The 16461-nt window shown below is 43.0% G+C and overlaps 1 protein-coding gene across 1 annotated transcript in view; it reads right to left on the reverse strand.

Moving 5' to 3' along the window:
* The window catches only part of GPD1L (glycerol-3-phosphate dehydrogenase 1-like), an 81270-nt gene extending 69586 nt beyond the window's left edge, over positions 1-11684 (reverse strand). Inside the window, exon 1 of the mRNA XM_006851590.1 lies at positions 11611-11684. Within this exon, the coding sequence (XP_006851652.1) occupies positions 11611-11657 (47 nt within the window). The 5' untranslated portion in view covers positions 11658-11684. The remainder of the gene's footprint in view (positions 1-11610) is intronic.
* Positions 11685-16461: the final 4777 nt, after the last annotated feature.

Below are 16461 nucleotides of genomic sequence, written 5' to 3' on the forward strand. Positions count from 1 at the left end.
AGGTGGGTAGGTGGATAGATGTATGGGTAGGTGGGTGGTGGGTAGGTGGGTGGTGGACAGGTAGGTGGGTGGTGGGTAGGTGGGTGGTGGACAGGTGGGTAGATGTGTGGATAGGTAGGTGGTAGGTAGGTGAGTGGTGGGTAGGTGGGTAGATGTATGGGTAGGTGGGTTGTGGGTAGGTGGGTAGACGTAGGGGTAGGTGGGTGGTGGGTAGGCAAACAGGCTATGGAATGGATTAAGTTCAGACTACTCCACTGCTTAGTAGGTATATGAGGGGCTTCCAAAAAATTAATGGAAAAAAAAATTCCACTATCTTTTAGTTCCATTTTTCCATGAACTTTTTTAAGTCTCCTTGAGTAAGCTGGAACACATTACGTAATTTTCTATACTTCAGACTCCTTTACCTATAAAATAAGGATGCTGACAACCCCTTACATTGAGGACTGACTGAGACAATACATTTCAGTGCCTCCTAGCCTATGGTCAGGGCTCAGTACATATCAGTGAACCTGCTGTCTGAGCATGGTCTGGCTGTGGCGTCAGGCAGGGCCTCACAGATAGCTTCTAGCTTGGTAGGTGTCTTCTTAATGGAAGCAGCAGTGGCTAATTTAGCATAGATGCTGCCAGTTCCCACACCAGTTCCCACCTCCACCTTGCCACCATAGATCCCAGCACATTTTCTGCCAGCTCCTTTCTTCCTCAGAATCCTTCCCAACACAGAATTCCACACAGCCACTACCAATGAACTACAGCCAGCACTCAAGATGAAACCTATTGCAATCCTAGAGATCAGTATCATGTATCTAAACTCATACAAGGGCATCACAAGCAGGGTGGCCATAAAGTCTGTTGTTTAAAATACGATACCTTAGAAAGTAAAGGGAGACACTTTTAATATGCAAACTGGACAAGTGCAAACTCAAACTGCCCCAGCAAATGTGAATGTGTGGTCATCGTAATTGTAAGTTACAATACAAATGTGTTTATAACAATTACTAACAGTTTTATTGTACTTTGAGCCCTGGTGTGACACTGTAGGATTAGCACTGGACTGCTAACCTGAAGGTCAGCAGTTCAAGCCACTCTCAGAAACCTTATACAGGATCACTATGAGTCAGAACTGACTTGACGGCACACAACAACAACATATAGCACTATACGGTTTTCAAAGTATCTGCACCTGTGAAGTTTCAACAGTCAACCCACAGGGTAAGAACCAAGGAGGCCAGTCTGCACAAGGCACTTCCTACCAGTTGGGTGGGGGTAAGGGTGTGGCATTCACTCAAGAAACCCAAGTTATAATGAGAAGGTTTGCTATAATCTTAGGCAACACAAGTTTAGATGCTTGAGGATCTTTCCAACAGTTGAGGTGGCTCCATGAATTACTCATTTCATCCTGGGATATTTTTGTCTAGATAACTGGTATTAGGACCATTAGGTTAAATCTCTCCTTCCCAGGGGGGGAAAAGGATGGATGAATGCTAGTCTTTGGCTCTTATCTGTAACTTCTATATATCACTTCCTTTAGCATTGGAGAAACCAGGCAGAGACCATCCAAATAGAGAAGATACCATTTTCTGAAGACATCTGTGTCCCAGGGATGCACTCTGGCTATGCAGAAGAGAATAAGAAGTTCTATCCGTGTTTCTCATACTGAAGGGTGTAAAGGACAATGAAATAAATGAAACAGAGAAGAAAAGAAAATATCAGAGAAGAAAAATTTGAAACATTTGTTCCCAGGTGTGCTAAGCATATTGGGTCCTGCTAAATTTGTTTATAAGTTGAAGTTAAAAAAAAAAAAAAAAAAAGTTTAAAGCCACTGATTGAAGAGACTGTGGATTTTCCAGAATTCACACACTGGAAGAGAATCCGCCCTCATTCACCCAAAGGCTACAAAAGAACTTGAACATTGAGACTTGTCCTTTCTTGCTGCTGCTGAAATGCACCTACCCGTTAGAGAAGCCCGAGCTAGCCTGCTGAAGAGCGAGAGACATGGTGCCCATTCACTTCCGTCACCCTCTCCAAAGCCTGCCCACTGCCACATGTGAGAAAGGGCCTGGGACCAATAGTCCTCACCAACCAACCAGCTAACCAGAACTACATGACTGAGCGCAGGCTGGACCAGCAGAAGACCTGCCCGATTACGTCCAGCCTGAATTGTCAACCCACAGAATTGTGGCATAATAAATAACTACTGTTTGAAGCTACTAACTTTGGGGGTAGATTGTTATGCAGCAATAGATATGGGTTTTGTTCCAATCTTTCAATAGTAGAAGGGGCTGAGTACTGAACAGAATGACAGCAAACTGCCACTACACCAGTTGACACTGAGTTAAGGCTGACTCATGGTGACCTCATGTATGTCACAGTAGAACTGTGCTTTTCAATGGCTGATTTTTCAGAAGTAGATCACCAGGTCTTTCTTCAAAGGCACTTCTGGATGGACTCACATCTTCAATCTTCCAGTTGGCAGCCAAGCATGTTAACCATCTGCACCACTTAGAAACTCAAAGTGCTACTACTATATACTATAGTCTTAAGAGAGCCCACACAACTTCTGCACATTTAGCCTAGTTCTTGACATCACCAGACATAAGGATAAAACGGCAGACAAAGAGAAAGTATGGCATGGATGGTGAGGACCCAGAAACTACTTCCCATCGGCAACCTTTGGGAGACTAAGGATACTACTCTGTCAACGACCAGAAAAGGTATGACTTCTCTACCCACAGAGACGTATCTTAGAAGAAAGTGGGCGCACTGAGGCATTGCTCTGAGATGAACACGTTAAAGTTGGAGGTGACAAATTTTTACCTCAAAGATAAACATTATTTCCATCAATTAATCCGCTAGATAAATTTTAAGATCTGTTCCCTTAAAATCAGTATGGTACAATCATGTGTCACGTGTATAGGAGAAGGAATGATTAAAGGAACACTAAGCATGATGACTTTTAAAGTCTCATAGTCATTTTATTTCTTATAAGTGGAAGATTAGTTAGATTAGACATTTGGGGGGTGGAGCAGATACTCACTATTTTATGGCAATGGATTTATAAGAGCATGCACCTCACTGATAAGAAAATGATCAGACGCATGGGCTTTGGGTTCAAAAGATCAAGGTTTCAACACCACTTTAATAACCATCAACCTTGAGCATGTTTCCTCTAAGCTTCAATTCTATAATCTGCGCAGGGATCACAATAGTACCAACTAGGTTGTTATGAGATTTAAATGAAATAAAGCATGTGGCTGACACATCTGACTTACTGAAAATGAGCACCGGCTGGTATTTGGTAATATCAAGCGCTCCTTGAAAATGCTATGTTATTGTTAAGTGTCGTCAAGTTGGATCTAACCCATAGCGACACTGTATAGAGTTTCTGAGAGCAGCTGGTGAGCTTGAACCGCTGACCTTGCTGTTCAAACCAACTTTGCAGTTCAGTGCATCAAACCACAGAGCCACACCAAGACTTCTGGAAATACTATATAAGGTCGTTATGCTATGAGCTGGAACTGACTGCATGGCACCTGACATCAACAAAGGGATGGATGTGGAAGAGAAAAATGTTGATAGAGGTGAGAAGACTAAGAGGCAAAAGAATTGAGAGCTCCGGCTCAGTCCTAGGATCATACTTGTGATCTCTGCACTGAACAGAAGGGAAAGGTGATTAACTAATTGATTAAATGTCAGCTTTTTGTCGTTGTTAATTCTAGAAACTTTCTCATCCTGGTGCATGAGGGGACTGGACTCTTTTCCAAGTTCTGCTCTCCTCCAACCTCTAGAGCAGAATTGTTAGTTCTGCCTGTGGACAGGAAAGAGAGTACTTCTGAGTGTGAGTGTGTGTGGCAAGAATCACAACAGACACTGAGCAGTGGAGACAAAACGGTGATGAAGGGGGACAAGCACCAGAAAGTTGTATCCAGATGATTCCAACAGACCAAAATGAGGTACAATACTGGCTCTAGTCAGCAGTGCTAAGTACGCCAAACCTCTCGCTGACCTTCAGTCTCAGAGAAGACTGTGGGTGATGGTGAAAACAAAGGCAAGAGATAGGCCAGTCACAAAAACCAGCTGCTTATTAGCAACAATCTCTGCCCCTCCTGCAATAATGTGTCAGCTTGGCTGGATCCTAACTCTCAGCAGTTTGGCAGTTCTGTACTGATCCCTCATGATGTGATCTAATGTGATACACCAACAGAAGGAGGAAGGGTGGGATTTGTTGCTGTTAAAAGTGCCATCGTCCAGTCAGTTCCAACTCATGGTGACGCTGACTAGAGTTTCTGAGTAGCGGCTGGTAGTTTTTGAACTATAAGATAAGCATTGGACTGCTAACCACAAGGTTGGCAGTTCAAACCCACCAGTCACTCCTTGAAAGCCGATGTGTCAGAACCAACTCAGTGACACTTAACGATAACAACCAACATTCTTACTGTAGTTTTAAGGGTTGGAGAAATTGCAGCACAGAGACAGCTAAAGGACACTTGTTATCTGGGTCCCTGGCAGGGCAGTTGCTGCCCCTCAAAGTGCCTGTTTCTTCCCATTTTCTGTTAAGTCCAGTATTTTAGGAACATCGTATCAGGAAGAAATTTCAATTTTGATAGGTCCCACTCCAGAGAGTCCAGTGTTCTGGTAACTGTACCAAGATTAATAATGGTTTAGCTGACAGAGGCATTCAGTGAGAGGGCATGAGGTTGTGCATGACAACATTTACATGAGCACCCTGAAGTATTTCAAAGTCATAAGTGTAAGTAACTATTGCCTAAGCAACCGTGAAGTCCAGTGCATTATTCTGCAGCATCACACAGCATTCCAAAGGTGTGATGTTGTTGTTACATACTGTCAAGTTGATTTCAACTCAAAGCTACCCTGTACAAAGTTTCCAAGGAGCAGCTGGTGGGTTTGAACTGCTGACCTTATGGTTCACAGTCCAGTGCTGACCCTACAGTGCCACACCAGAAGTCCTTAAGTCCAATGTATGGGAGATACCTAATGGTGTGGCATGCAAAACCTTTTATTTTACAAGAGATAAAAAAAAAAAAAGCTAGGAATGACTTGACCTGTCTTCAATGGCTGGATGAAAAGAACTCAACTAGAAGAAGAAAGAAGATGGAAAAAAAGAGTATTCTGATACAATCTGATGAACTTAACCTACACCTATGGATGCAGTAGCTCAAAAGAGGGAACAAATCTTTACAGCAAGGATCATCCCCATCCATTTGATACATACGGTAGACAGGGATAGGCAACTTGGACACTGGCTACCCAAAATGGGGGTGCTACAAAGGCAAGAAGTGACTGGCTTACAAGCTTTCAAGAGGGAACCTAGATCCAGAGGGTGTGGAGGAAGGTAGAATCTCCACTGAGTAATATCCAATCTGTCTGGTCGGGGCTGATGAAAGGAGAGAGGGATAGGACTCATGTGGCGCAATAGTGAATAATTGCTATTGACTGTAAGGGTTGGAAATGTAAAGACATTTTGTAGCAAAAGGAGGGGAGTGGTTGACTTTGCAGTCTAGGAGCGGAGGTCCCTGGGACCGTGAAGGGAGAAGAGTGGCGTGTGGGACCCTACCCAGAGAAGCAGTGACGTCAGAGATGGAGGCAGAGACGATGATGTGGTGAGATGGAGCAGCTGGGGACTCTAGAACCGGAGAGGGAGAGGGGCTGTGTGCTGATGACCGGGGGGCAAGCTTGCAGGGTAGACCCTTGTTTGTTTGATGATGCATGGAGGAGACTGTAATCATGGCAATGAAATGGTATACGATAGGATGAATGTAAAGCTAATGCTCTCCCATGTAAACTATCACACAATTCACAATAAAACATTAAAAAAAAAAAAGCCAGGAGTAGAGTGTGTCCTTTGGACATGGGGTCCCTGCACTGTGAAGCTCCTAGATCCAGGGGAAGATTGAGGACAAGACACATGGAGCTCTCCAAGGCATGCTGGGTCTACAGATGCTGAAAAGAGACAAGGACCTTTCCCCAGAGCTGGTACTCTGAATTCAGACTTCTAGCCTCCTAACCTCTGAGAGAATCAATTCTGTTTATAAAGCCATCCATCTGTGGTATTTCTGTTAGAGCAGCATTAGATAACTAAGACACTTGGCGAAACAGTGGCCACTTTAATGCTCAATGTGGACACTAGTCAAGGATGCTGAAATAAATAAAAATAATGACACTAGTAGCTGATATTTATGTGTCTTAGTCACCATATCTTAGTGGCACAGTGGGTTAAGTATTGGGCTGCTAACCCCAATGTTGGCAGTTCAAACTTACTACCTGCTCTGCAGGAGAAAGATGTGGCCATCTGCTCCCATAAAGATTTACAATAGGGGTGGAGAACGTCTGGTCTGTGGGTCCTATAAGGCTCATGAAATCATTTGGTCTGGCCCTGCAAAGGCAACCACAGTTTCAGCCATCATATTAGGTGAGAGTTAATTTAATGTTTGACCACATATAGCAGGCTAATTTTTAAGGTGATCATTTTATATGGTCTACAAATGATATTATAAATTTTGGCAGAAAAAAGGTTCCCCACCACTGATTACAGCCTTGAGAACACATAGGGCAGTTGTCCTACCTTAATGTCCTACAAGGTCATTAAGAGTAGATAGCGACGGGATATCGGAGGGGATTTTAGCAGTAGGAGTCACCATGCACTCTGCTTGGAACAACTCATTCAATTATAGTCAGAACCCTAGACAGGAAGTACCAATTCTATACGTAATGATGCTTAGAGAGAAGCAGTTTGTCCCAAACCTCTAAGCTGCCAGGCAGGAGAGCCAGGATAGAAGCAGGGAGTCAGATTCCTGAGACCTCCTTATATAACCACTACATTACTCAGTCTGCAAAGGAGGTTTGGGATGTGTTTCTGGACATATCATGGAAGTTTGGCTATAAACACAGCCCTGAGGTTTTAGTTCTAGAACTGTGTTTTGCATTGTGTCTGGTGATTTCTCCAAGGCGCTGACAAAGGAATTGTTTTTCCTTTGGAGGAACCTAAGACTTTGGTTGTTTGTCCTAGTCACAGGGCAATGAAGTCATGCAGGTTAGGGAGCCCCTGGGCATCTACAGCAGGACTCAGCTGGAAGCCAGCGCACTCAAGCCCGCCTACAGCCTCCTCTCTATCTCCATGTTGAGAGGAAAGAAGGCACGCCAAAGGACAAACAAGGTCACATTATACAACCTGCTTACTTTCCCTCCCAAGGCCTTCCTGCTAAAGTTCCCTGGCAAGTCATGTGGATTCAGTATTCTGGTAACTGTACCAATATTAAGAACAGTTTAGCTGGCAGAGGCTCTCAGTGTGAGGACATGGTCACCTCTAACCTATAAGTTTGTCCATGACAACATTTATATAATCACCCTGAAGTATTTCAAAGTCAGAAGTGTAAACATTGCTTAAACAACTTTTACAATGATGAGGTAAGAGTCAGATGAGGCTGGGTCAGGAAGGGCCAACTTTTGGTGACCTGTTTTTAAATTACCATAAAGTTAAGATTCCTTAAGGAAAAATCTACCCCACCCTCAAGAAATATGATACAATAAATCTAGCTTCAGCGGCAATTCTGATGCAAGTAGTTTTTGGATCTCCACTTTTATATGTTGTTGTTCTTATTAAATGCTATTGAGTCAGTTCCAACCCATAGCCACCCTGTATAGGGTTTCCGAGGAGTGACTAGTGAGCTTGAACCATCAACCGTGTTGTTCAAAATGACTTTGCAGTCCAGTGCATTAACCCATAACACTACACCAGGGCTCCCTACTTTAATATAGATTGATACAAACCATTTTATTTAGTTCATTTAAAATGTCCAGTTTTTTTGGATTATTTGTTCAGCATACACAACAAATAACTATTGTGAGAAGATACAATCCGGATGCACACCTTTTCTGACTTCACACCTCGTAGTATCCTCTTGTGTCAGAATGACTGCCTGTTGGTCTATGCACAGCTTCCATGTAAGCACAACTAAGAATGGAATACCCATTCTCCCCAATGTTATCCATAATTTGTTATGATACACAAAGGCAAATGCCACTGCATACTCAATAAAACACACATGAACATCTTTCTGGGATTCTCTGCTTTCAGTCAAGATCCATCTGATGTCAGCAATGAAATCCCTAGTTCCATGTCCTTTTCTGAATCCGGCTTGACAATGTACTGCTGCAACCATTTTACCTGCATGATATTGTTCAATGATTTCTGTATTCTGTTGGGTTGCCCTTCTTTAGACTGGGCACAAATAAGGCTCTCTTCATCTAGTTTTCAAGGTAGCATCTTCTAAATTACTTGGCATAGACTAGGGAGAGCTTCCAGTGTTGCACCTCTTTGTTGAAACGTTTCAATTTGTTTTCCATTAATTCCTGGAGCCTTGTCTTATACCAGTCTATTCAGTGCAGGTTGGACTTCTTCCTTCAATGCCATCATTTCTTGATCATATGCTACTTCCTGAAATTATTGAAGGCCGACCAACAGTGTCTGGTACAGTTGGTACAGTGACTATGTGTATTCCTTCTTTTTTTTTGGACGCTTCTTGCATTGTTCAATATTTACATTATCTAGTCCCTAGAAAGGAGGATGGTGAGACTTTGTCTCACATACTGTGCACATGTTATCAGAGGGACCAGTCCCTGGATAAAGACATCAAGTTTGGTAAAGAAGAGGGTCAGCAAAAAAGAAGACCCTCAACAAGATGAATTGCCACAGTGGCTGCAAAACTGGGCTCCTAAAGCAGTAATTTAAAGGACGGCGCAGGACTGGGCAGTGAATTGTTCTGTTTTTTGGACATAGGGCAACTATACATTAGAACTAGGACCAACTTGAAGGTACCTAACAACCTAAAATGTAATGTTTACTCTTATAACAGAGTCTTGGTGTGTCAGTGTAGGATAAGCACTGGACTGCTAACTGCAAGGTCGGCAGTTTAAACCCACCAGTCACTCCTTGGAAACCCTATACAGGATTGCTAGGAGTCAGAATCCACTAGAAGAGACTTAACAACAATAATCTGTAGCAATTAATCCATTCAACTTGCTATTTAAGAATTTATCTTCCAGGTTTTTATCCATCTCAGACCTAAAGGCAAGTCCCTTAAAGGCAGTGATTGTGTTCACCTGTGCCATATCTCCTATCCCCTCTGCTTCAAGCACCAAGCACAACAGCTACACAGAACACTCAAAAGTCTACCAACCAGAAGTGAACACCCTTATGCCCTCCTCCCCCCACCCAAAAACCCACCACCCCTGGCTTTTCTCCATGCGACTTTCAGTTCCTAAATTCCTAAATCTCTTTGGGGAGGTTGTGACCCTCTCTCTAGGACTGGCCCACAAGGGGCAGTGGCAGAGATGCCAACAGCTATTCCAGGCCCATAATTAATGGAGCCGGGCAGCCAGCCCAAACTGTCAGTGTGTTTCTCAATTGCTCTGTTGCAGTGTTCTTAGTCAAGTTCTACTCACTTGCTTGGGCTCCAGTGGGCCAAGACAACAGGCAAGTACATCAGAGTAAAGCCATGGGCAGGCAGCCAGGTCCCAGTGAAGGTGCGGGTGCCTCCCTTCCCTACTCTCCCTCCAGGCCCATATTCAGCTAGGCAGGGCTGTGTCACACCTTGCCAGGTAGGAGATGGGGCTATCTTCTGTGGAATGTTACAAAACGGGAAACTAATGTTAAAAGAGTACAAACTAAATGGATGCTTTTTCCAGTCACATGGCCAACAGGGTAACTGACATCTCAACCAAGTGACCTTGGGATCAAATCTGGCAAAGCCAAGATGAGTCTAATTGACGTTCTGCAGTGTACAGGTATCAACGCCATTAAGTGTGGTGGCGATCATTTTGTTGTCGGTTGAAAGACCTTACAGAAGAACAGTGTATGGTATTCTAGTTAAGTAGAGTGTAGGGGAAAACGAATACAAGGGAGCTTCAAAAAATTGGATTCAAAGATCATGGAATTTTCCCACAAACTTTTTGAAACCCCCTCATCTATGTAAACATGTGCAATTCAGGAGAATTGCATAAAGGAGAGAAGAAACGAATTGTGATTGTTCCTTTAGATTACTTAGACTACTCACCTAAAGGGCTGGCAAGTTGAATCTACCCAGTGGCACCACAGAAGAAAAGCCTGGCAATATGCTTCCCTAAAGATTACCACCAAGAAACCTCGATGCAGCCATTCTACCGTAACAAATGGGGTAACCATGAGTCAGAATCAACAAGGCAGCAACAGGTTTGGTTTGTTGGTTTGGGGTTTGCATGATGTGGATGCATTGCCTAGTCAAATAAAACTGCATTTAAAAAGAAAAGCCGTTTTCCAACATTAATGTAGTGTTTATTTAGTATGTGCCAGGCACTAAGGTAGATGCTGTTTTCAAAAGCTGGTTGGGGAGGAGTGGCGAGAGATACTCAAATCATTTCCTTGAAGAAGCAGATAATAGAGGTCAGCAACAGGGGAACAGGGAGAGGCAACCACATGTTGAGATAGAAAAGTGGAGAATCAGGTAAAGTCTCCTCCAGGAAGTACTTTCTGAGCCAAGTCTTAAAGGTTATGACCAAGCAGCTAGTATCAACTGCTGCAGGACTCCTAGAAGTCTGAGCTGTGATGAATGTCAGGCCATAGAAACTAAGAGTAAACAGAAGTAGTGAACTGTTACAGTGACTCTTAATTAGTCTTAATACCTTGGATGTAGGAAAAACTGTGCAGAAATGAAAAAGTAAAACAAAAACAAACATGCTACATCCTTCCTTTTCTCCCTTCTCTTCTACACTCACTCCATACCACAGAATCACATCGTGTATGTTTCATATAAGAAACTAATCGAGCTGACATTTTTAATGTGCTTACAGAAACATCTGGCACAAAATGCTTTATAAACGCTATTGTAAAAACCAAAACCAAAAAAACAGTAGAGAAGAGCTTTGTCAATGTCTCCCAAGAGGAGAATTCTCAATGTTCCTGGACTCTCTAGAAGTAGAGTCTGTCAGAAATGAATTTTCTTCCCGATACAACGTTCTTAAAATAATGGACTTATTATCTTCAAGGGGCAGCGGCTGCCCTGTCAGGGACCCAAATAAGTGCTCTTTAGCTGTCTCTGCGCCTTGGTTTCCCCAACTCTTAAAACTACAGTAAGAAAGCTGATTGCTGTTGTTAAGTATCCTCGAGTCGATTCCAACTCATAGTGACCTTGTATAGGATTTCCAAGGAGTGGCTGGTGGGTTTGAACCGCCAACCCTGTAGTTTGCAGTCCAGTGCTTATGCTACAATGCCACACAAGGACTTAACAAGAAAGCTGGAGATTCCTTCAATTCCTCCACCATGGCAATTCATCGTGTTGCGCAAAACACCCGGGCGTGGCGCGCAGGTGGCCTGGGTGCGCCCGCCCCGTTGCAGCGGCAGCGGCAGCGTAGACAGGTGCCCCGGGCACGCCATGCCCTCTCCGCGCTGCTTCTCCCCACGCGAGCGCCTCTGCACGGCCTCCCCTGGCGCGCGAGGTCCAGTCGGGCCGCCCGCCCACTTCCCTACGCGCAGTGTCCAGTGCCCACGCTTCGGCGGGTTGCCAGCCCTGCACAGGGGCTTCCTGGAGCCGTAGCCCCAGACTCCGCGCCAATGCTCACCAGTTTCCCGAGCCCACGATGCACACTTTCAGGGGCGCCGCTGCCATGTCCAGGCCGGAATGCTGCAGCTGGGGCCGTGCCTCTCCGGCCAGTCGCCTACCCTTAGTCCGATCCGCCTCGCCCTTAGCGGCTCGCGGCGGCCCCTCCCCTCCCGCTTCTCCGCCAATGGTCGCGGCCACCACTGCCCGGACACCCTGGGACACCGCTGACAGCTCGCAAAAACCCGCCCCGCCGCTCCCGAGAACCACTGCGCACGCCTGGGCCTGGATACCCTCCCAGCGGGCTTCGGCACCGCCCCACCAGCCAGAGGCATGCCGGGACTTGTAGTCCGCACTTCTGACTCCGCGCGCCTGTAGACAGCTACTCCCACCGTGTGCTGTCAAGATTTGGGTCACTGCGCAAGACTCCCGCGCCTGGACGCTCCACTTCCCCCTCTTAGGCAGAGCAGGCCGAACCTAGCTCGCCAAACGGTGACAAGAGAAGCTTCTCAGATTAACTCTATAGTCAACCAGAGTTGGACCAGAGCTCACACACCTGTCTTTTCAGTTTCTGTCTCACTTACAGAAGCATGACATTGTCAAGTACCTCTAAACTTCTTAGATCCTCTGACGCCTTCTAGACTTGGTTGGGCAGTACCTGCATTTCAGGGTTGATACCTTTCTAGTTGTCAATAGAAACACCTGGAACACCAGGGTGTCACCACACCCTCCTTAGGAAGCAGATCTTGTCTCCTTTCTTTTGCCCGAGGATTAACTTGTTCTGGAACCAGGAAAGTTTGAGATATTCAATAAACATTATTTATTCACTTTGAGTGTCATTCTTCCCTCAGTCACAGTACTGTTGTTGGTAAGTGTCTTGAAGTCAATTCCAACTTAGCCACCCCTTGAACACGGGAACTAAACAGTGCTAGGCCCTTACAACATTCTCGCAATTGCTACTATATTTGAGCACACTGTTACAGCCAATGTGCCAAGCCACTGTGTCAAGCCAGATCATAGAGGGTCTTATTCTTTTATACTGACCTTCTAAGTTAGATGTATGATGTCCTTCTCCAAGGACTGGTCCCTCCAGATAACATGTCCAGAGAATGTGATCCTTTTTTTAAGCAGCATTCTGGCTATACTTTTTCCAATGCAGATTTATTTGTTCTTCTGAAAGTCCATGGTATATTGAATATTCTTCACCAACACCAAATTCAATTGCATCCATTATTCTTTGGTTCTCATTATTCATTGTCCAGCCTTCACTTGCATATGATACATTTGAAAATAACATGGCTTGAGGCAGGCACAACTTAGTTCTCAAAGTGACATCTGCTCTTTTAAAAAAAAAAAAAAAAATTTTCAAGCACTTTAAACAGGTCTTTTGTAGCAGATTTGCTCAATGCAATACATGGTATAATTTCTTGACTGCTGCTTCTGTAGACGTTGATTATAGATTCAAGTAAAATGAAATTTTGATGGTTTCCCAGGCAAGGTGTCAGAGGAGGCAGACACACTAAGCAGACCCTCTGCAACAAAGACATGGGAAACCAAGTGAAACAGACACAGATGGTGGTCCTGAAACTCTGAGCTTCAGAAGATCGGACAAATAGGTGGATTGAATGTTCATTGGAAGAGGAATCGGAACATCTTGAACTTTTGTCAGTGGCTATTGGTAACAGTGACTTGCAGGCATAGGATGCAGCTAAAGGTTGGCAGTGGGAGTGTGTGTTGGGGTGGGGGTGGGGATGGGGCGTTCTTTGTTCCTGTTCTTTGTTCCTGTTCCTTATTGGTAGCTGAAAGTATGACCAGTCTCCACCCTCACTATCCCAGCAGCCAATGGCATCCCTCCAATACAGCTTCTGCTCCTTGCCAAGCATAGCATCACTGCATCTAGGAGGAGTATGAACTCTCCCTAAACTGCATTATACAAAGAGTGAACAGAAAATGGTGTTCACACTTCCAGTCTCTACCACATGCACTAGGAGAAAGGTGATGAATGCCTGAAAACACACCAATATGCAATTATCAATTTTATAGACATACAACAACACAAAGTCTTGAAGAAAACAGACAATTTAATCTTATGTAAAGAAACAAAACAGAGTGCCTCAAACAAGTGGCCAAAATACAAAGTCAGAAAATATAATATCAGAAATGGTATCAGAACTACTTGATAAGGAATTCAGAAGAAAGCTACTTTGACACCTTCAGTGAATTGAGACAATGATTGAGAAACTGCAAATGAAATCAAGTAAAACAGACAAATCTATAGAAGAATTCAGTAAGAAAACTGATAAAATAAATTTAAAAAAAAGGGAACTATATAAAAATATCAATTAGAAAGCTAGAATATTAACATTAAGGCTTCAGAAAGAGATAATGTACTGAAAGGGCAAGGAAGTAGAATTGAATCAATGGAAAGTTGAATAACTGAGCTTAAAGAAAAACATATTAATATTCATCTGCAAGAGAAACAATCAGAAAAAAAAAATCTGAAGAATGCCTAATATTTATGGGGGGGCACTTTGAAGGTCGGCTAATTGCTTCTCGCCAAATTTCTGACCCTTCTAGCCAAATTTCTCCATTTTGTGATATATTATGAATCCTAGCCTTTGTGTCCTGGTGTGGCACTGTAGGATAAGCACTCGACCTTAAGGTCGGTTTGAACCATGAGTTTGGTGGTTCAAACTCATCAGCCAAAATTCGGAAACCCTACACAGGGTCGCTATGAATCAAAACCAACTCTAGGACACTTAAGAACATAATGGCATGCCTGTGATTATGGACCCATTGTGAAATGAGTGGCGAAGGAGAAAAGATTACAAGGAGCTGGGGAGGGCGGGAAGGCTAAAGAATAAAGATTACAGTGAAATTAATGCCCCAACCTTAGTAGAGGGTGTGACTTAACTCTTTGTTTCCCTTGGGGGGTATGTTCTGACTCTAATTTGTAAGATTGCTTTGGAAAAACTTGCTCTCTTGTCCTGGATCTTGCATTTGCTTCAGTATATCTGACCTCCAGTTCATAGTAATTTTGGCCCATACCTGACCTGATTCACCAGCTCCCGCAGTCTCATGCATCAACAAATTGACCTGCCAATTTGGGTTCCTCACCTCCTGAAATTGTGTAGGTGAGAAGATCCCTACAGTCTGATCTCTGAACTACAAATGTGGGACTTGGCAGTCTCTACAACTGTGTGAACCATTTCTTTTGACAACACACACTATTAAGAGGAATAACTTAAATGTGATCGGAATTCCAAAACAAAAAGAAACAAACTCACACATAAGCATAGAGAATAGTATCTAAGAGTTCTGGAAAGAAAGCTTCCCTAACATCATGATAAGATGAGTAGATAGCCATTCAGGAAGTTGAATGAACTTCAAACAGGATATGTCCCAAAAGGAAAAGACGTAATCAAATTTTTCAAAATCAAAGAAAGAATTCTGACAGGAAAAAATGAAGTTACTTACAAAGGAGAACTAAGACAGCTCTAATTCCTCAACAGAAACCATGTAGGCAAGAAGATGGTGAGATGATTTTATGTATATAAATATAAACTCCAAAAGAAAAAAAATGCCAACCAAGACTCATATATGATGGCGACAACATTAGGTCACTTTCAGATATATAGAAATGAAAAGAATTTGTATTCCATCAATTCCCAGATCTTTATTTTTCGCCAACATATTCTGTGCAGCTTGTATTTTTTCTTTCAATAGCATTGGTTTTTGGTCATATGCTACCTCCTAAAATGACTAAATGTTAACCAATTATTTTTTGAACAGTGACTCTTTGATTTTCTTCTGAGTTTTCTTGCTTCATTCAATAAAATCCTTAATATTGCAAGTTGAGGCTTGATTTCCTCAGTTCTTCAACTAAAGAAATGTCAAGCATGTTTTTCCTTTCTGGTTTTTAACACCAGGTCTCTGAACATCTCATTATAGTATTTTGTCTTCTCCAGCTGCCCTTTGAAGTCTTCTGTTCAGTTCTTTTACTTCATTGCGTCTTCCATTTTCTTGCGCTATTATACGTTCAAGGTCACATTTCAGAGTTTCTTCTAAAATCTATTTTGGTCTTTTCTTTCTTTCCTGTCTTTTTAATGACATTTTGCCTTTTTCATATATGATGCCCTTGATGTCATCTTACAGCGCGTCTGGTCTTTAGTCATTAGTATTCATTTCATCAGATCTATTTATGAGATGGTCTCTAAACATACTCAAGTGGAATATATTTAAGGGTGTATTTTGGTCATCATGGACAGGTTTCAATTTCTTTCAGTTTCAACTTGAACTTGGATATGACCAAGAGATGGTCTTTTCCACAATCTGTCCATGACCCTGTTCTAAGGTCACCTTCAAGATTGAACTTCTCCATTGTCTCTTTCCACAGATGTAGTCAATGTTTTTTTCTTTTAAAAGCTTTTCATTGTTAATTGGATGAAAGTTTGCAGATCAAATCAGTTTTCCATTCAACAATTCATACTCAGTTTATTTCATGGTGTTGACTGCAACTCCCACAATATAACATACCTTATCCTACTTCTTCCCTGTGCCTTCTGTTTCTATTCCTCCATCTTTCCTACTTTTCAGAACTTTGTCCTTGGGTAAATGCTGCCCATTCATTTCAAATAGTTGAATATTCTAAAGCGTGAGATATAGTCAGTTTGAGTCCTGTGTATTCCACCCAGTACATGTAATTCAAACCCAGTTAATGTAATTCAAAAAAGGTTTTGTAATGAATAACTCATTTGTCTTACAAAATGCTCTCATATGCTTTCAGGGATCATTTGTATCACTGAAGTCATATCTTTCAGCTCTTGGTGTTTCTTTGTTTTCAGCTTTTGCTTCCAATTACCAGTCATTATCA

Source organism: Chrysochloris asiatica, unplaced genomic scaffold (assembly GCF_000296735.1).
Source record: "Chrysochloris asiatica unplaced genomic scaffold, ChrAsi1.0 scaffold00030, whole genome shotgun sequence".
Taxonomy (NCBI): domain Eukaryota; kingdom Metazoa; phylum Chordata; class Mammalia; order Afrosoricida; family Chrysochloridae; genus Chrysochloris; species Chrysochloris asiatica.